The following is a 21,668-nucleotide window of genomic DNA, read 5'->3' on the forward strand; positions in this document are numbered from 1 at the left end:
TGTGCTTTAGATCTTTCTGTGAATCCAACCCCTTTCGGTTAATTCTGTCCTGATGGTGAAATGATTCCCACTGTCTTGATCCTTGACTCGATCAAGGCCAACATCCACATGGAAGTCTCTGCCTGCCTCCTGAGTATGATCCACACCTGTGAGCCCAGAGCCTCCCACACCCAACAATTGGTATGAAACAGGGCAGAAGACAAGCAAATACATTTTCTCAGACTTAGAACCAGACTTCAACAACTCTGTGAACTCTATCCTTGCCCCTATTGGTAGTGTGGTAGTAGTTAATCTCGATGGGCTGATTCTCATTCGTTGACCCTGTTCCATCCCTGCCTAGACATCTAGTCAACCAGCAAGCATTTATTAAATGCTTACTATGTGCCAGGCACTGTGCCTCATAAGCACCAAAGATGAAAAGAAGTATAGAGATTATCCCTGGCCTCAGGAAGCTTATATTTTCTAATAGACGATATGACATTTAAATAAGTAGCTAAATAGAAGTTGTAGATGGCAGCTAATCTGCAAGAGTAAAGTTCTAGCCACTGGAAGAGACAGGAAAACCTCCTGCATAAGGTGGAATTTGATCTGAGTCTTGAAGGAAGCCAGGGACACCAAGAAACAACAGTGAGCGAGCAAGGCATTCCAGGGGTGGGGGCCAACCAGGGCAAAGTCAGAGAAATAGGATGCAGAGATCCCTATGTTTGAGGAACTGCACATAGGTGATGGTAGCTGGGTTCTAAACTCCTTGGGGAGTTATATTAATAACCTCCATAGACTTTACTTTTGGCCTTGTGGGATCTTCCAGAGATCTGCTGTTAGCTGTGTTCCAAGGCAGGGCCCTTTTTGTCTAGCTCTATTCCATGACCAGAAAACTAAACCGCTTCCACTTGAATTGTCTTAGGAAGATTCTGAAGATTACTTGATATGATAAGATACCAAACACTGAGTTTCTTTCTCAAGCTGACCTGCCAAGCACTTAAACTCTGCTGCAAAGAGCGCAATTCCAACGTGCAGTATACATAGTTTAAATGCCAAACTCATGCTTACCTAAAAAACTATTTGATGGAGAACTTTCACAAGGCAAGCTCCCCACCCCCACCCCCGAGGTCAGAAGAAGTGATACAAAGACACTCTCAAGGTCTCTGTGAAGAACTTTAGTGTCAGTTGTGAGACATGGGAGATGTCCTGGCACAAAACCATCCAGCATGGTGTGCCCGAATCAAAGAAAGCACTGTACCCCGTGAGCAAAGCAGAATCACAGCAGCACAAAGGAAAGGCAAGCTGTGCAAATCTAGAGACATCTCCATCCCAAATGTTCTAATGGACTACTTGTGTCCAGCCTGTGGTACAGCCTTCCAAACTCATACTGGACTAATCGGCCATAGCCAAGCACACTGTGCCCTGACCCCAATGTCATGATGCCATTGGTCCTCTTCAGAAGCAACACGGAATAACAATTCCATGGCAACCCATTCCCCACTGGGAAAAAAGTATCTATCTCTTACCGTGCCACAGAATCATGGAATTTGAAGATTAGATGGAATTTCAATAACTATTTTCAAGACCAACCAATACCAGAAAGGAATTCCCACTTCAACATAGCTGTCACCTCCTAAGGCAGCCCGCTTCACTTTTGAACAGTTCTCAATGTTGGGAAATCAAATTGGCCTCTGCAACTTCCACCCATTCACCCTCCTGCCTTCTGAGTCCAAACCAAACAAATCTAATCTCTCCTTCACATGACAGCCCTTCATTTCCTTGAAGATAGCTTTCATGGGCCTCCTGTGTCTTCTTTTTCCCAGGTTAAATTTGTTGTTTCTTCAACTTAGCCTCACATGACATGGACTCAAGGCCCTTCAGTATCCTGGCTGCCTCCCTCTGGACACTCTCCAGTTTATCAGTTTTCAACGGTGGTGCCCTGAGACATACACAATGATCTAGATGTTGTCTGACTAGGGCAGAGTACGGAGGGACTATGACCTCCTTATTCCTGAAAGCCCCATCTCACTTAATGCAGTCTAAGATTTCATTAACTTTTTTGATTGCTTCCATCACACTGCTGATTCATAATAATCCTACAGTTTTATTAGGGAAAACATTATGCCTGTTCCTCAGTGCAGTCCTCTAGCAGAGGATTATGATATTTAAGCATCAGAGGGTAACATAATGTTATAGCAGGTACAGAAAAAGCTCTGGACCTGAAGTTAGGAAACCTGGCTTCAAATCCCAGCTCTAATACCTATTCGTTTTATGATCTTGGGAAAATCACCTAACTTCTGTGAATCTCAGTTTGATCTTTGGTAAAAAATAAAATAGAAAAAATTTAAGTGTTCTTAATATTTGTGCTACCTACCTCCTAGTTGATATTAAGAAATTGTCTTATAAGCCTCAAAGCAAGTTTTCAATCAGATAAGGCATATTTTCTACTCCCTAAGAGTATCTGCATTTTCTGTGGCATACTCCCTAGAACAAAAGTTACCAGACTGGTAGGCCAGGAGAATACTGGCTTCTAACCTCATCACATGACTGAACCTTCTCTCCAAATAAACCAATAATCTTCTCACTGCCAAACCTGATCATCTGTTTTCTTTTCTAATGGTTCTTGACCTATCTTCTGTATTTGACATCATTAACCTCTCCTCCTAGACACTCTCTCCTCTCTACAATTTCATGGATAGGCACTACCCTCTCCCAGTTTGCTTCCTAATTCTTAGTTATTTTTGCTAGTTTATCAACTACATGATTCCCCCTAACTGTGCATGTTCCGCATGATTCTGTCCTGCTCCCTCTCCCCTTTCCTTCTTTATTCTTCACAACCTCATCAACTCCCACAGGTTCGATTATTGTCTCTATATAGATGACTCCTAGATCTATAGATCTAGCCCCAGAATTTCCCAAGCTTCAATCTTGCATCACCAGTTGCCTATGGGACATTTCAAACTGGATGTCCTCAAGACATCTCAGACTCAATACATCAAGCAGAATTCATTAACTTTACCAAAATACTCATTCCTCCTTGAGTCTCCCAGGCTCATAATACTTGCATCATCCTCAGCTTTTCACTCTCTTTTATCTCATGTATCTAATCAGCTGCCAAATCTTTCTGTTTCTACCTCCGCAACACCTCTTCTCTGTTCTCACATAGCTATCACCTTAGAGCAGATCCTCATCACCTCTCATCTAGATTATCCCAATGGACTTCTAATTAGTCTCTCCACTAAAGTTTCTCACCACTTCAGCCTATCAGTAATGATGTCAAAGCAATTTTCCTTAGGTGCATATCTGACCATACCATTCCTCCACTCAACCAAGTCCAGTGGTTCCCTATTGCCTCTAGGATCAAACCATTGTCAATCGTTTAGCATTGAAAACTCCTTTTGACTTTGCACCAACCCAACTTTCCAACCTCACAGCAATATTTCAACAGATAGTAATTGATTAATTGGTAACAGATTTCAGCTAAGTACTTGAGAGTCTTTCCTGTTTTCCTTGTGATGACAATAGTTTGATGCATTTGGACCTAGTTGGACAAGTAGACCTAAAAGATACCTATGAATGTTCCCGTGTCGATTTAGAGTGAGATTTCTAAAGGCATGCTCCAAGGAATCTGCACCAGACACAGCGGTGCTGAAGCGTTTGTGAACAAAGGCATAACTGGCATGTTTGTCTAATTATAGATGACCCAAAGCCTTGAGTAATTGTTAACATATTAGATGACAAAGTCGAAGTCCAAAAAAATCTTGGCAGGCTATAAAGATGGGCCAACTCAAAAAAAGCTGAAACTTACTAGGGATAAATATGAAGTCCTACATGCAGTCAAAGAATCGATGGAGACAGCATAGCTAGGTAACATTACCTATGACAAGCATTTGGGGTTTTACCAGATCATAAACAACATATGAGTGAGTCAACAGTGTAACACGGCATCCCCAAAAGCTAATAATGCTTCTGTTATTGTTGAGTTGTTCAGTCACATCTGACCCTTCATGACCACACCAACCATAGCATGTCAAGCCCTCCTGTCCTCTACTATCTCCTGAAGTCTGTCCAATTTCATGTTCATTGCTTCCATGACATTATATTTCCACCTCATCAACTGCCATCCCCTTCTCCTTTTGTCTTCAATCTTTCCTTACATAAAGATCTTTTCCAGTGAGTCCCATCTTCTCATTATGTGGCCAAAATATTCATCTTCAGTCCTTCCAGTGAATAATCTGAACAAATTCTTTATGTTTAAATTTGATCTCCTTGCTTTCTAAGGGACTCTCAAAAGTCTTCTCCAGCACCATAATTTGAAAGTATCAATTCCGCAGCACTCAGCTTTCCTTATAGTCCAACTCTCACAGTCATACATTGCTACTGAAAAAATCATAGCTTTAACTATATGGACCTTTGTCTAAGTTTAGAGAGGCATAATGTCCAGGAAAAATGACTATGGTCTGCTCTAATCAGGCCCTATCCCAGGTGCTATGTCCATAGAGGTTGTCGTGTTTGTCCTTCCTTCTCAAAGAGGACCATGACATAAGAGAATGGATGATATGACTTGCAACTTACTTTGATTTGAGTGAGGGAGGGCTGTGCAAGGTCACTAGACTCACTTTCTCCTCCAGAGCCATCTGGGTCCAGTGGCGAGAGGTAGATCAGAATGACTGGAGATGGCCCTGCATGTCCATACGTAGAAAATCTGGGAAAGCTTCCTAAGGAAGGCATAAAGTAGATAGAAAAGACTATATGATAATCATGTGAAGGAACTGGGCATGCTAATCCTGAAGAAGGCTCAGGGCAATGTGATAGCTGCCTTCTAGTATTTAAAGGACTGTCATGAGGAAAAGTGATTAGATTTGTCTTCCAGAGAGCAAAGCTAGGAGCACTAGATAGAAACAGCAGAGGCTAATTTAGGCTCAATAGAAATTAACCCACTTAGCTTTAGAACTTCTACCCTGGGTCTTATTGGATCTGTAAGGTCCTTAAAAACTTAATAACTTAACACTGCATTAATAGTTTCAGGATACCCTGTGCTTTAGAGGCAACTAGGTGGTACATTGGATAGAGTGTTGGGCTTGGAGTCAAGAAGACCCAAATTCAGATGCTTATTAACTGTGTAACACTGAGCAAGTCACTTAACATCTCTCAGCCTCAGTTTCCTCAACTATAAAATGAAGGGGTTGAACTCAGTGGCCTAAATTCCCTTCCAGCTATAAATCTATGGCCTTGACCACTTTTCACACGCCATCCATCTGGGTGAGCTTGTTGTCTACCTTGCCACTCTGTCAGGCTCCACTTTCCACCTCTTGCTTTGAGCATGTTAATCAAATCAATGCTACTATCACTTCTGGAAAGGGCATGTCAACAGATTGTCCTATTGACTCCTATGTCCTACCATTCCTATGACTCCTCAGGCTACAACTGTCTCCCTGGCTTCTACTCCCCCATATATGGTTGTCTCTCCCTATAGGAATGTAAGTTCCTTGAGGTCAGAGACTATCCCACTTTTGTATTTATAATCCCAGCACTTAATGCATGCCCAGCACACAGAACTTAATACATGCTTTTCCATTCATTTTTCATTCCTCACATTATTCGCTATCCAAAAGTAAGATGAAGGAAGTAGGAGACCATCCTCTCATTAAAGATCTTCAAGTAGAAACTGACTGACCACTTTAGGGGGATGTTATGACATTCCTCATTCAGAGGATCTTTGCTTAGATATGGGATCAAGGTATGCCAGCTTGTGCTTAGCTAGTCTATTGTTAAATTTTCAGTGCTAGCATTTATGCCTAGAAAATTGATAAATGCTACAAATCAGGACCTGATGCACTGTTCTATTGACTTCTAGACTTGGGAGAGCATTAATAATGCAGAATAAACTTAAGAGTGGGTCAGGGAGTAGGTTTTTATTGTTGTTGTTGTTTCCAAAAGCCAGTTGTTAAATATTTACCAGCACACAGCTGTATGGGATATGCTGACCCTAGGATAACCCTAGGATTGAATGTATCACATCAATAGTTACACAAATAATTTTGTTCTTATGGCCCCAACGCCTAGAGGAATGCCCATCACATGGTAGGTGCTTAACAAATGCGTGTTGACTGGTTAATTTATTAAAAGCCCAATCGAAAGGAGAAGAGAATGTGTGATGCTGTAAGACTCACTTGAGAACATGGAGTCAGTGATTTTGACTTTGGATTTCACTCTCTGGTTGTGAATTTTATTTAATTAGGGCATCCAGGAAACAGGAAACACATACATGTACAAAATAGGTCCCCCTGGTTCATTTTCTCCTGATGTACATTCAATACCACTTAGGCAGTACATCTTAGCCTTAGGACAGGTAGCAATTTCAAGATTACATAACCAGAATGCATCTTGTCTCATTTACATTGATTTATTTGTATAATCAGTTCACTTCAGGGCTGGACTATTGTTTCTCCATGAAGCTAGTTGTTGGGGTGGGTTTTTTTGACCGCTTGCCCAGTCACACCTCCTTAGCAGGAACAGTAATTGTCAATCCAACAAGCAAATATTGTGCGAGGAAGGAAGTTCAACAATGGTTAATGATAGGCTGAAACCAAAATAGAAAGGTATACGCACTTCTTAATGCTTGTGAAAATTATTGACAGAGATACTAACAAATATATTTTGTCTTTATCTTGAGCTGAATTGCCCTTGCTGGGTGATGTCTCCATATTCAATTTAATTATATTCAACAAAGTGACCCTGTGAAATAGACATAGAAGCTCTTCACATCACCATTTTACAGATAAGAAACTGGAACAGAGAGCATGGTAATGAATACATCGTCATAACTAGGAATTTCGCCTCCAGGGCAAGGTACAAGAGGGACACCTTTAATTGAGGGGAAGGAGAAGGAGAAGAGAACCAGGTCACTGCTCCTTGTGGGTAGTCTAAGTCAGTATAAGGTCACTGATGAGAAAGTTGCTGAGGAGAAAAAAGGGCAGGGCAAGGGAAGAGCATCCCCACAACAGCACCATCTAAGTAGTTTCTTATTTTAAATACCATCACTAACTAGGTGCTAAGTTTTATTGTTTTCAAGCTGAAAATGCTGTTTACCCTCAGAATGTGACATCCTGGGGCATAGCCCCAGTCACTCCACCCTAACTCCAAATCTGTTTTTACCTAAGGTTATATATACACCCACTTAACAACAGAAGTAGGACTAGGACTCAAGTGGGCTAATGCTCAATCCTGTGCCCTAAAACTCGCTACACTTTCACTCCTTCGCTAGTAGATTTTTTTTAAGTTAGGATATGTACAACTCACCCGTCAGCCATTACTACCGTACCAAAAGGAATAGTGATGACAACAACAAGAACAATAGCTAACGTTTCTATAGATCGCAAGCTCCCTGAGGGCAGGGACCGTCTCTTGCATCTTTTTGTATCCCCTGTGCTTGGTACAGTGCCTGGCACATGTGTTGTTGTTTTTCATTGTTGTTGAATTGTTTCAGTTGTGTCGGACTCTTTGTGAGCCCATATGGGTTTTTGTTTTGTTTTGTCTTTTGGCAAAGATACTGGAGTGGTTTGCATTTCCTTCTTCAGCTCATTCTACAGATGAGAAAACTGAGGCAAACAGGGCTAAGTGACTTACCCAGGGTCACCCAGCTAAAAGTGTCTGAGGCTAGATTTGAACTCAGGAAGATGAGTCTTCTTAAATCCAGGCCAGACACTCTATCCACTCTGCCACCTTGAATTGAATATAGCACTTAACGATGTGCCAGACACTGTGTTAAGTGCTTCACAAGTGTTATCTCATTTTATCCTCACAACAATCTGGGAGGTACTTGTTGGTAGGTAGATTATAAAAGGAGGAGAAAGCAAGCCAGGATAATGACAGGTGGTGCTTACATACCCTACAACCATTTGACCTAATATGATATGTCATTAACCAGTACAGTTTAGGGGTCAAACCAGTGTCTGTCTGTCTGTAAAAATAAAATCAACTACAGATGGACATGCACTTATACAATAAGCTACTTGGGTTGCTTTAACACAGAAAGGTAAGATGGGTAAGAGAAAAGCATGTCAACAATCACTTAACCTGTAAAGAATTGTCCTAGGTGCTGGAAATATAAAAGCAATAACAAAATATACCCATGCTCTTAAGAACTTTACATTCTATTAGGGGCAAGTATGTATATAGATAAGTAAATACAAAATATAAATATAGTGATGTTGGGGGAGGAGGAAGAACTAACAAGTTAGGGGGTGAGGAAAGGCTTCATGTAGAAGATGGCATTCCCTCTGAGATTTGAAGTGACCTTAATGTTCTTGGAAGTAGAGGTGAGAAGGTACATTCCCTCTGGGGGACAGGCAGCACAAAAGCCCAGAGATGGGAGATAGAGTAAGATGTGCAGGGAATGGAAAATGGTCCTGTTGAGCTGGAATGTGGAATGGGGAAAGCTGACATGTGCAATGAGCCTGAGAAGAGAGAATGGAGGACTATTGCAAAGGACTTTAAATGCCAAAAAGCAAGAGTTCCTTGGACATTAATCATAGAGCATGAACTAAAGAAACCTTCACATATTTAAGCCCTAAATGATGAACTAACTGAGATTTCCCAGAAAAGGGGAAGTGGAAGTTTATTCTTTTTTTGAAAATAATTTTTCAGTACTTTGTATGTGGTTTTTAAAAATGATACGAAAGAATTCATAAGAGGGTATGTTGTTTTAGATAAGTAGAATGTCATCGTTTCAATAAAGAGCCTAAGCCTTGATCAAGAAACTCATTTTTTTTTTATTTAAAACAACAAAAATCCAACTGATGCAGCGATGAGTCATAGCTTTTTGGTATGCACACCCTATACATCACTACATCCTCACAATGCCCTCTCAAAAAATTTTAATTGGGAAATTCAATCAATCAGCTCTCTCGATAGCACCAAACCACCAGCTTAACTGGTTATTTTCATTGATGTGATTAGCTAAGAATAACCCTCAAAGACTCAAATGGAGTAGGGAAGTAGATATTCCTTCTAACAATACAGATCCCAACCTGTTCATACTTGCCCATCCTAGCTCCTGGTTCTCCTGTATGCACACCACAAAGAGTCCATTCAACATGCTGGTGGCCTTCTACACACTTTCCCCTGCATACCAATGGAGGATAAGCACTTTTCATCAGTTACTCCAGCCCCCACCATCCCAACGGGACCAGCCCATCTCCTTGTTCAATCATACATTCCTTTGACCACATCTTTGTCCTCAAATAACCTAATATTTGTAAAGTGCTTTGCAAAACTTAAAGTGTTACATAAATGCTAGTTATTATTATTAATTATGATGATGATTATGAGGTATATGTTTCTACTCATACTCATCATGAGACTCTCAATTACCCTCCAAGTGATATTCATTTTCAGTTCCCCAGAGACTATTGTTTATCTCAACTAGCAACCATATAATCAATGGTAATACTATCAATAATTGATATTGATCTATCAATATCAATAGTTGAAATTTACCTAGCATGTTGAAGTTTGTGAAGTATTTTCTAAGATACTATCCCATTGGAGCCTCCTAATTTATCAGCCAAATGATGTTCTCTCAGTCCTTATCATACTCGACCTATGTGCTGCATTTGACACTATTGATTAACCTCTCTTGAACACTCTTTCTTCTCTAGATGTTCAGCACTACTCTCTCATGCTTCAACTCCTTACCTAGGGGGTACAGTGGATAGAGTATTAGGTCTGGAGTCAGGAAGGCTTAAGTTCAAATATGGCTTCAAACACTTACCAGTTATGTGACCCTGGGCAAGTCATAACCGCTGTCTGCCTCAGTTTCCTCAACTGTAAAATGAGGATAATAATAGCACCTACCTCCCAGGGTCTTAGGAGGATCACATGAGGTAATTTTTGTAAAAAAACTTAGCATAGTGTCTGGCATAAGTAGGTATTTAATAAATGTTTGTTTCATCTACTCCTTCCTTCTTATCTCTCTGACCATTCTTTGTCAATCTCCTTTGCTGGGTCATGATCCACATCATGCCACCTAACTGTGGATATTCCGCAAAGTTCTATTTTGGGCCCTTTTGCCTTCTCCTTCCCTAATTTCTTTTTGTAACCTCATCAGCTTGCATGAGTTCAATTATCTTCTCTATGACAGTTCTATGTAACCAACCCTAGTCTGTTCCACAAGCTTCAGTCCTGGATCATCAGTTACCTATTACAAATGGAGTTTTACGCAGAGGAAGAGAAAAAGGGAGATGGATTCTCCAATATAGACTTGACAAATCTCAGTCACTTCTGAATCCTTCAATCATAGGTCAACAAAGTCCAACTTGATTGGGGTTGACAGAATTCCTTTAGGGTTAGGGCCTGCACTCATGAACGCTCATCAGTAGCTCAAGCTCTTTCTTTCATCATGTTTCTTCTCTTTCACTGGGTCGAAAGGGTAAACAAATCAATCTACCTCAGCCATCATCCACTCTCCAGTTCTGACATTGAGCAAAAAAAAAAAAACATTAAAAATGAAACATGCCAAAGAGTCCCAACCCATGGAATGGGAAATTATGCCATAGACTCCAGGTAGAGCTATGCTTAGAGATGATTTGAGTAGTGATTCATTCGAAAGAATCAAGCCTATGTGCAGAAACACCTGAAAACAGCAAACAGAGAGTTTTTTTCACTTTTATACTGATAAGTCAGGGTGTCTCTGTGGGATACAGCCCTGATAAGTCCTCTTTAGCCCTAAGGCTCTGATGTCAATTACTACCCAGACTCAAAGTGGACCCCCAGGTTGTTCCTGACCCACATGTGAATTGGTATATTCAAGTATAATTTGGTAGGCTATTAAAATGCTCTGTGACATCCAAAGAGCTTGGACATTATAATACACAGCAGAGGGTAGTGGAGGGAAAGAGTGGGGTTAATTACAAAGACTTATAGTTTTAAGTAAATATACACCTGAGCTATGTACTTACTTCCCACTGATGTGCAGCTTTACAAAAGATCACAAATGGATGGACGACAGGGTTCGAATTAATCATAACAGGATCTCCAACTAGAGAGTCATGATAAGAAACAGCTGCAGTGACTGTGGTAACCAGTGTGCTCTCTGATGCATTTTCCAGAAGAGGCTTGGCCCTCTCTGCAGTTAAATTCAAAAAGGCTAGACGTCCTAAGAAAAAGCACAAATGTGTTTTTTTAATTTCCCTTTCTATGAGGTCCATGTTCCAATTGAAATAATATTTTAAATCAAAAATACAACAAAATACAAACAAATATAAATACAAAAAAAAATATGACAAACAAATACAAAAAAATCTCTCTAGATATAAAGTTAAGTTGGTCATATTTCCCCATTCCCAAACCTAACCCAGACTGTACCATGGAGGACAGAGCTCATACTGGAGCTTTTCCACCATTCTCTCCCTGAATTCTGTAGTCTATTCCATTCTAATTCTACAGCCCTTCTAGCTCTCCCCACCAGAAATGAGCCAGACATGGACATTCACACTCTTTTGATGGACAAGAAGTCTGCTATCATTCACCCCAGTAACATGGTAGCATTGGGCTTGATAATCTGCTTTGTCACTATATCCTCCAGATCCCCAGGTTTTCCATCTTCCCTGGCCACTATGTTCTCCCAACCACTGGGTCTTTCCATTTACTATGCAACTGGACCCTTTTATATATGTTGTCTCCCCAAATCATATTATGAGTTCCTTGAGAGCAGGCACCATCTTGCTTTTCTATTTGCAATCTCAACACTTAGTGTTGTACTTGTTACATAAAGGGTAAGGATTCAAAAAGATCTTAGCAGATCAAGCAAGCCAACATGTGGCCTGGGAGTGATGACTTGCCTTGGTTCTCTGTCCTGAGATTTGTTCGTGTTAGGTGACACACAGTCAGAATCAGGGTGTTGTATCTCGGAGGAGCTGACATGTCTCTTTTCTACCACAATTGACTCAAGCCCCCATTCTGGGTTTGTTCCCTATACTGTTAGTCACCAGTTCTCATTTAACCACTTAATATCCATTAACTTTTTAAAAAGGATATTGACTTCTTTTTTCACATTTATTTAATTTTAAATTTATGGAATAAAATAAGCATTTCCATAATATCGTATAATAAAAAAAGAGATGATTGCACATGAAACTATAAAACTCTTATACACAACTTGCTATTCCTTTTAAATATATAATAAAGTTATCATGTAAATTTATTTTTTTCTTTTTTCCCTCCCTCTCCCCTACCATTAGACACACACATACACATACATATATATATACATATATGTGTATGCATGTATGTATACACACATATCCATACACACACATATATGTAAAATTATTCTATACATACTTCTATTTACGAGTTCTTTCTTTGGATGCAGATAGCATCTTTCTTCATATGTCCTTTATAGTTAATTCAGATATTTATAATAGCCAAAATGACCTACTCAAAGTCATCCTTAATACAATATTGTTGTTATCACATATGATATTCTCTTAGTTCTGCTCATTAGCAAGAACTTAACATCTCTGAGACTATTTCATACGTGCCTCAGTTGCTGGGGAGGGTGGGCTCGGACCTAACCCAGTTTCTACCTACCATTGGCCTCACCAAGGTCTCATCCAAAGGTAGCACCTTTGCCAAATGAATCCTCCTCTTAGCTCTCACTGGGCTGGATCCTGAAGGCTGTTCTTCGTTCCTTGGAGCATCAAAGCTGGGCTGATTGCTAAACCCAACATAAACTCAACCCTCAGCCTCCAAGACCAGGAGTTGCTTACTCTCATGACCTTTCAAAACTCACAAGGTCATCACCTCCAGATTAATCTCACCTAAAATAATAGAATAAATGCCAATGCAGAGAACCAAAGTCTGTAGGCCACATGTTGTCTTCATTGGGACCCAAGCTTCTCCTCCTACAACATTTTCTATCAACAAAGACTATCAGGCAAGGAGAATTAAGCCACAGAAGAGTCTACCCAAGAGAAAGACGTTGAGTCTAGTCTTTTGAAAGCCTCTTAGTTCCGCCTCCATAACTATAGCCAATCACAACATTCCCATTCCACTTGCGGTTATTTTCTTGATCCATGAACACTTGATTCGTATCTCTCCATGCTCCAAAGTCTCTCCAGGGCATTTCTATTACACATCAGGACTCTCCTGGAAATAGGTCCCCCAGCTCTACCACCTAGGAAATTATATCAGTTTGTGCATGCTCATAGAGACTGGCCTCATTGGCCAATCCCCCATTATGCATGTAAACATAGACCTGCAGTTCTGGGCCATGTGTTCCATAACAGTAGCTCATGTTTACAGAATACCTTACAGTTTACAAAGCACTTTCCTCATCATAGCCCTGTGGAGTACCTAAAAGTATCATCTCTGTTCCATAGATTAAAAAAGCCTGAGCTCCCTTCCAGCTCTAAAATTCTGTGACAGCTCTAGCTACAAAGTAGAATGGGATGACTTGAGAAGTAATGAAATCCCTCTCCTGGAGATATTGAAGCAGAGACTGCATGACTGCCTGTTGGCAATAGCAGAGTATGGGATGGAATAGATGGCCTTAGAGGTCTCTCCAAGCCTGAAATGCTGTGATTCTGTGAAACATCAAAATCCTTTCAGATACCTCTGTCCTACAAGTTTTTTCATCTGCAAAAGGAGGATATTATAATAGACTCTAATGTGCCTTCCAGCTCTGGATCTATGATCCTACCCTCACTCTTTATTTTTCTTTGGAAGGTTCCATGGTTTCAACCATGTCAAAGATATGCTTGCCACCATAAAGGAAAGGTAAAACCTAAATATACATGCCACAAAGCGAGGAAAAGCAAGAAGTGGGGAGAGAAGGAGGAAGAGAGCAATAAAGAAAGAGAAACAGAGAGAAGAAGAGAGAAACAAAGAAAGAGAAAGAAAATGTGGACCAACTGAGCAGTATGTGTGACTTTAGTCTCTGACTATGTCTAACTTTAAATATTGAATAATTTCCTGATCCTGCAGAGTTAGATGTAGGTGGTACAAAACAATGTCATTTGGGGAGCTATTATTCGTTCCCATTTCATGCATCATATCTAATAATATCTATAGTGAATTGATTGAAAAAATAGTCCTACATTTCCTATAAGAATAGGTTACAGCTTTTCATTAAACTGAAGTCCATCCAATAATCCAATCTGCTTGTGTTTTAAATATGGCAATCAGCACTAGGTGAGGTCAGCCAAAGATGATCTACCTAACCAACCAGTCAACAAACATGTATTAAGCACCTACAAAGTGTCAGACACTGTGCTAGTCACTAGGAATGGAAAGACAAAAATGAAACATTCCTTGCTCTCAAGGAGCTTGCATTCTACTGGGGAAAACAACATGTATACATGTAAGAAAATACAAAATTTATACTGGTCAATCAACAAGCATTATTAAGCCCCTACTGTATGTCAGACACTGTACTAGATATTAGAGAAACAAAAACAAAAATGAAATAGTCTCTACCCTCAATAAGCTTACATTCTATCACAGGAGATAGTATGGACATTTGTATGGGATACAAAATAAGTACCGAGTAATTGAGGAGAAGGCACTAGCAAGGCACTAGAACAATCAGGAAATGGGTAAAGGTTCCAGAATCCTGGAAAGAAAGTCATAGATGTTCAGGGCCTCCTTGATGTTGAGAAATGGAAAGTGAACTGAATTTGGAGTCAGAGGACCTGGGTTCAAATCCACTCACTGCTTGTATGACCAAGGGCAAGTCAGAGAACCACCATGGATCTCAGCCTCTTCATCTGTAAAATGAGGATGTTGGATTTTATTAGATGACCTATGGTTTCCATTCTAGTTCTAAATCTATGATCCTAGTCACCAGCAGACTGAGATAGAACCTTGATTTAGTCAATGGAAAGTGCTTTGATTCCTTGCCCTGCTCCCTGACCCACACCAAACATATGCCAACCTCAGCCTCACCTCGGCCACCACCACTCAAGCGCACATTAAAGAAAGAATCCTTTGTTGACTGCCGAGTGAAAACACATCATCAATGGTAAACATTCTCCTGTTACCTTCAACACAAAACAGGATTATATCTGTGATTCCAAGAAAACACAGATACCATTACAATCTTCTCACTTTTCTTAGTAGGAGGAGCAAACGCTGAGTTAGAGTTCTGACATCTGATGTTTAAGTAGCCTTTAGGATTCTTGAAGTTCCTTACTCAGAGTCTCATTCGAGCCAAACAACAACTGTGTGTGAAATAGGCACTAAGTATTATGATCCCCATTTCACTGGTGAAGAAACTGATGGTCAGAGGGAGCTCCATTTTTGCCCATGGCAACACAATTTATATCAGAGGTAGGATCTGAACCCATCTCTTCCTGTCTCAAAGTCCACGCATGTCTCTGTCCACTACACCAAAATGCTATGTGAGAAGGGGGCAGCTAGGTGGCACAGTAGATAGAGCACTGGCCCTGGAGTCAGGAGGACCTGAGTTCAAATCTGGCCTCAGACACTTGACACTTACTAGCTGTGTGACCCTGGGGAAGTCATTTAACCCCATTGCCTAGCAAAAAAATAAATAAATAAGCAAAAATGCTGTGTGAATTATACCTTTATATACTTGCTCTCATTATTAATTACAGGCATAATCTTCATTGATGCTCCAGAAAAAACACAGTATGATAGATAGAGAGTTGGCCCTGAAACCAGGGAGAATTCTGGGCTCATAACTTTCCCAGAAACAGGTTCTCCAGCTCTTCCACTGAGGAAATTGCATAAGCAGTGCATATTCTGTGCATTCTCATAGAGGCTGGCTTCATTGGCCAATGCCCCAATATACATACAAACACAGACCTGTGGTTCTGAGCTGGTTGGTCTCTCCTTAGACAGCTAGATAGTTCTCCCCTCTCAAGGGTTCAGCATATTAATGCCAAATGTAGTGCAGGCACCAGATTGGCTTTAATGCAGCTGCAGCCCAGAACTCCAGTTCTCAAGCAATCCACTAACCTCATCCTCCTGAGAAATAGAGACTACAGGTAAACACCACCATGCCCAGCATTTTTATTCCTCTTCAACCAACAGCCAGTTCTTAGGGAGGCAATGCCATATGTTGGAAAGAGCCCTGGTTTGGGAGTCAAGAGACCTGAGGTAGAGTCCTAGGTCTGACACTGAGTAATTCTGTGACCTCAGGCAAGTCCCTCTTCTCTATAACCTTCACATTCATTATCTTTTTTGATACATACGAAACTGAGCAGTGTAAATGATACTCTATTTTAATGCTGACTTCTCCCTCTCTTCACTAATTCAGTAGGTAATTTATCATCATTCTATAAGACTAATAATAACATAATAGCCATATCTGTAAGATGAGCTGGAGAAGGACATGGCAAACCTCTTCAGTGTCTTTGCCAAGAAAACCCCAAATGGGGTCATGGAGAGTCAAACATGACTGAAAATGACTGAACACAACAACAAAGTAATTACTAATATTTTTATAGATATTTAAGGTTTTTAAAGCACTTTACATATATTATCTCACTTTACCTATACCCAGGAAAAAAATAAAGCCGATTGGTATGAAGGAATAGAGATATTGAAAAAAGAAGGGAGAGAGACAAAGAGGCAGAGGGAGGGAGGGAGGAAGAGAATTTATTAAGCCCTTACTTCATGCTCATAGCAGTGTTAATCACTGAGGATAGAAATGCAAGTAAGACAGCCTCTACCTTCAAGAAGTTCACCATTCCAGTGAGGGGAAGACAGCTTATAAAAGGATGCTGGGAAGGGAGGCAAAATGGTACAGAAATGGACAGAAAGTGGTGTGGAGGCCTGACCCTAGGCAAGATAAGGTGAAAGCCCACTCTCAGAACCTAGAATACCAGGGTCAGAGCCCAAGGTTGAAGTTGGGGGTAGATGGGTGATGATGACCAGAGTGGAAGCAACATGGTGCAGAGATGGTTACTCTATCTAATTCAATTCAAAAAGCATGTATTAAACACCTACTACACATAAGGCATTGTTTTAAGTACTAGGGATACAAAAACAAAATAAAGAGTAATTCCTTCCCCCTCCCAAGGAGCTCACATTCTACTTGAGGAAACAAATATTTATAATCACTTTTTGAACTATACCCATTTGCAAACAAGTGTCAATTATAAATGAGTCTTATCAGGGACAGCCAGTTGGAGCAGTGGATAGAGCACCAGCCTTGGATTCAGGAGGACCTGAGTTCAAATCCGCCCTCAGACACATAACACTTACTAGCTGTGTGACCCTGGGCAAGTCACTTAACCCCATTGCCTAGCCAAAAAAAAAAAAATTAAATTAAAAAAAGAGTCATATATTCATCAAAAAAAATCCAATAGGAACTACTTAAAATACTTTGTAATTCAATGTAATATAACCCTGCTTGGTCACAACCAGCCCCATATGTTTTAGAACTGGAACTCCTGGGAAGTTATGGAAGGCTTCTGGGATTGTTTTCCAGAGATTTTTGGGAGAAATAACTCCCCTCCCCCTCAAAAAAAAAAAGGATGTCAAATCAAGAGTTGGAGAGTTCAGAGTTTGTCTTCCATCTTGGTGCTGTATAGATTTCCCCATGTTGAGTATGTATCTTGGTCTATGGATTTGCGTTCAATTCAGAGAAGTCTACAGGGTACCAATATAGAGGAGAAACTCTGAACTCTTCCTGTCTTCTCTTTTTCCAGTGTTTTTCTCCCAGAAGTCTCCACAAATCAGTCTCAGAAGTCTTCAGTCAGCCCTTCTCAGGAATCCCTGGTCCAAGATATTCATAGCTGGAAGATTCTGAGGGCAGTGTCACCATCTGAACGTTGGTTTATGTGCTTGAAAGCAATACAACTTGACTTCTGTGGGACTGTTTCCTTACCTGTAAAATGAAAGGTTAGAATGAATGATCCTCAGGGCTTCTTCATGCTTCAAAATTCTAGTGTATCATAGAATGTCTCTTAAAATATTTTCTAATTCAGACTGCCCTCTAGTTTAAATTTTCCTTCCCTTCCCATCCCCCCATCCCTTCAGAGTTGTTCCACAATAATCCTGACTTCTTTCTGTCTTTAATAAAAATCTGTTAGCTGTCAAACCTATACAAACGAAATCTGGTTAGGTCTTCTCAAACACATTCTGATGAGCTGAGAAACTTGGGAATACCTTGATGTTTCAGTAGAGGAACATAACAGCCCAATTACCTCAAGAATAATAAGACCCTCAAAAAGGAAGGAGTTGACTTTTTCCTAGCACATAAACCTACTTAGAAATAAACTCAGTATTTCTATTATGTCTTTCCCATAAAGTCTGCTTTGCTGTAGACTACATTTTCTCTAATTAAGTTACTGAAGTCAAATGAAAGGAATGAGAGAAACCCAGTGGTATTACACACAAAGGTTGGTAGTGGGGGGAACAAAAGTCAGGGCATGAAAGATAGCCAGCTGCTCTGTAGAATGACAGAGATTCCATTTAATTGGACAAGATGGCATTCTGCCTAAGGTAAAGACAGTAAAGGTTTTTTTAAACTATCTGGACTGAATGCCCAGATAACTTTACATATTAACCTATTCTTTTGCTTTTGCTTTAAGAATAGAGTAATATAATTGGTAAATAGGAGCAGAAGATCAAATTAGAACAATATGTTAATGCCTCACAAAAATAGACAATGAATTCACTGCTAGGAGAACTGTCAAGTGGTCCAGCTGGAGAAGAGCTAGAATTATGCTACCCTTTTCATCCTTCATAGTCCCACGATGAGAGTAATACTCCAAGGAGTTAAATGACAATAAGGAAAAAATTCCATGTATTCTAAAATATTCAGAGCAGTTTTATTTGTGATACTAAAAAGCTGGAAATGAGATATGTGTCCAAAGTTTGGGAACTGGCTGGATGAACTACAGCAGAGGAATGCAATGGTGTAGTGCTATACTGTAAGGAATGGTCCATATGAAGAGCTCAAAGGAACAAGGGAAAACTCACATGAAGTCATGCCAAACGAGGAAAGCAGAGACAAAAGAGTAATGTGTTGCATTTGTATTATACACACGTTTAAATTACATGTGTAATGACGGTCTGGGGGCTGCTAGGTGGCAAAGTAGATAGATCACTAGACCTAGAATCAGGAAGACTCATCTTCCTGAGTTCAAAGCCAGCCTCAGACACTTACTACCTGTGTGAACTTGGGCAAATCACTTTACCTTGTTTACCTCAGTTTCCCAACCTGTAAAATGAGCTGGAGAATGAAATGGCAAACCACTGCAGCATCTTTGCCAAGAAAACCCCAACTGGGATCACAAAATGTCAAACATGACAGAAAAATGAATGAACAACAACAAAAATCTGAGTCTGGCATCTTTGCAGAATGTGTCTAATGACATCTGTATGTAAATAAAGATTCAGGGGGTGCCTGCATTTGAGAGAGTTGTGATAAAGAGGGATGGACCAGATGGACCACAGAGCCTTGGACATATTGACCCTCTGTAACTGGTTCTGGTTGGGTGGCCAAGGGATGAACAGGAGGCCCTCTGGTTGGCTTTAGAGACACTCAGAAAGACCTTTCAACTTCACATTTCCTCTTTGCTGCCTCATTTCTTTTCAGCTGTTCTCTGGTGTCCATTGAGAGAGATTATGCCATGTGACCCACTGAGAAATGAGGTTTCCTTTGCCTTTTGGTTCATTTTTTCTTTCATTCTAAGCACAATTAATGAAGCCTCCAACCTTGAGCAAATAAACCACAGGGATCCAGGGATCAAAATCCAGGCCAAATTTTACAGCCAGCATAGCACTGATGCCCCAAGGAACAAAGGGCAAACTTGGGGACCACAGAGCAGCAGAAGGACTCATCTGACAGTGACGCCACTTTTGGATGTGAACTTAGTAAACCAAATGCTACATAGGAACCAAGTTAAGTTTTCAACCTAATCCACCCCTAAACCCCAGCCCCAGATGATATAGAAAGAATAATGCTCCTGAGATTCTGGGGAAATATTAGTATATTTGTCTTGGTTATATTCTTGAAGTAAATATCTCTTTCCAAAAATCAATTGATGTTAAGTAGTTAAATGAAACTGGAGTACTATTTGATGGCCTTCTAAGAATGGGGGGAACAGAGCTAATGGGAACTTGAAATGATAGCAGAGAAAAGAGATACCCCATAAACCCCCAGAGTGCCCTGGAACCCCAAAGAGAATGTATCAAGCCTAGCTTGAGAGAATAACAACAAAGAGCCAAATTACATATGAATTCAATGATATAAAGCTAAGCAAAAAAGACAAACAGATTGACAAAAACAACAGCATCAAAACTGTGAGCATTCCACACATCGTCCCACTCAATTAGTGTATGCCTTGGGATGAAAATATGATAAGAAATTAATCTGGAGATGGCTATCTGAGCAGGAGGCAAACCACCAAACTCCCTCTATGCCAGCAAAACCCAAAGGTTCACACCAACCTGAATAATGATTAAGAAATCCAGAGAAACTAATCACTTCTTTCACCCCACAAAAACACAAAGAGTTAACCAGAAATCTACAGACAATAGGAGTGGGAGATTCCCTTCTCCCCACCCCCAGCAAAGTAAGGGCCAACACAACCAGCAGCAGGACACACCAGAAGCAAAGCCTTCAAGGCTCTGTGTCTAGAGGTATCAGGAGTGGAGGGCTCCCTGGAAAAAGTCCCAAGGAGGTCAAGAAGTCCCAATGTGGGACCCTTAGAAGTCCCAGTGAGCAGAAATGAGCAGGAACCAGTGTGGCACTGACCAGCACAATGCCACCGTGCTGATGGATTGGTCCTGGCCCAGGAGTTCTGAGATCCCTAACACTGTGTCCATGTAGGATCCTGAATCTCAAAAACTGAGGGTAGAGGAGGGAGCCTAACCTGGGAGGTAGAAGTTAGTGCAAGACCCTAGGGGACCTAGAATAAGACTAAACAAAGATGACCACTGCACCCAAAAGGTACTCAAGGAGCAGAACCTGGTGCTGGCACAGAGGCTCCATTCAGGGACTAAAGTTAGAGAAAGGAGCAAACCAAAACACACACACACACACACACACATTTGCAAAGCTAGATGTCAAGAGAGAAAGATAGAGTAACTGCTAACAATTGTAAGCAGAGACTGGAAAGAAAAAAATGTATTTTCCACGAGGACTACATGAATAGCTCCACCAAAAGGATCACTGCCTTGTCGTGGCAGAGGTCAGTGAAATTATGAGCCATGCCATGCATGATTACCCAAGATGGACAGGTCATAGTGGAGAGTTCTGACAAAAGGTGATCCACTGGCGAAGGATACGGCGAAGCACTCCAGTACCTTTGCCAAGAAAACCCCATGGACAGTCCTAAAACAATAAAAGAGACGACATTGAAGGATAAACTCCCAAGGTTGGAAGGTGCCCAATACTTTCCTGGGGGAGGACGGAGGACAACAAGAAGTAGCTCCAGTGCCAATGAAGTGGCCGGGCCAAAGCCAAAGCTCAAAGGAAGCTCAGCTGCAGATGCGAGTGGTGACAAAAGGAAAATTCAATGCTGTAAAAATCAATATTGCATAGGAACCTGAAAGGTAAGATCTATGAACCAAGGTAAGCCAGATCTGGTCAAAGGGGAGATAGAAAGATTAAACACTGACATCTTAGGGGTCAGTGAACTTAAATGGATGAGAATGGATTAATTTAATTCAAATGATCACTATATATCCTACTGTGGACAAGA

At 40.7% G+C, this 21,668-nt stretch overlaps 1 protein-coding gene across 1 annotated transcript in view; it reads right to left on the bottom strand.

The window, feature by feature from the left end:
- Positions 1-11,907, bottom strand: part of LOC110200983 (cadherin-related family member 3-like) — a 90,908-nt gene extending 79,001 nt beyond the window's left edge. Inside the window, 2 exon segments of the mRNA XM_078151677.1 lie at positions 10,944-11,140; positions 11,826-11,907. Coding sequence (XP_078007803.1) covers positions 10,944-11,140; positions 11,826-11,907 — 279 coding nt within the window.
- Positions 11,908-21,668: the final 9,761 nt, after the last annotated feature.

Source organism: Phascolarctos cinereus, unplaced genomic scaffold (assembly GCF_003287225.1).
Source record: "Phascolarctos cinereus isolate Bilbo 61053 unplaced genomic scaffold, phaCin_HiC Scaffold_4;HRSCAF=312, whole genome shotgun sequence".
Classification (NCBI taxonomy): domain Eukaryota; kingdom Metazoa; phylum Chordata; class Mammalia; order Diprotodontia; family Phascolarctidae; genus Phascolarctos; species Phascolarctos cinereus.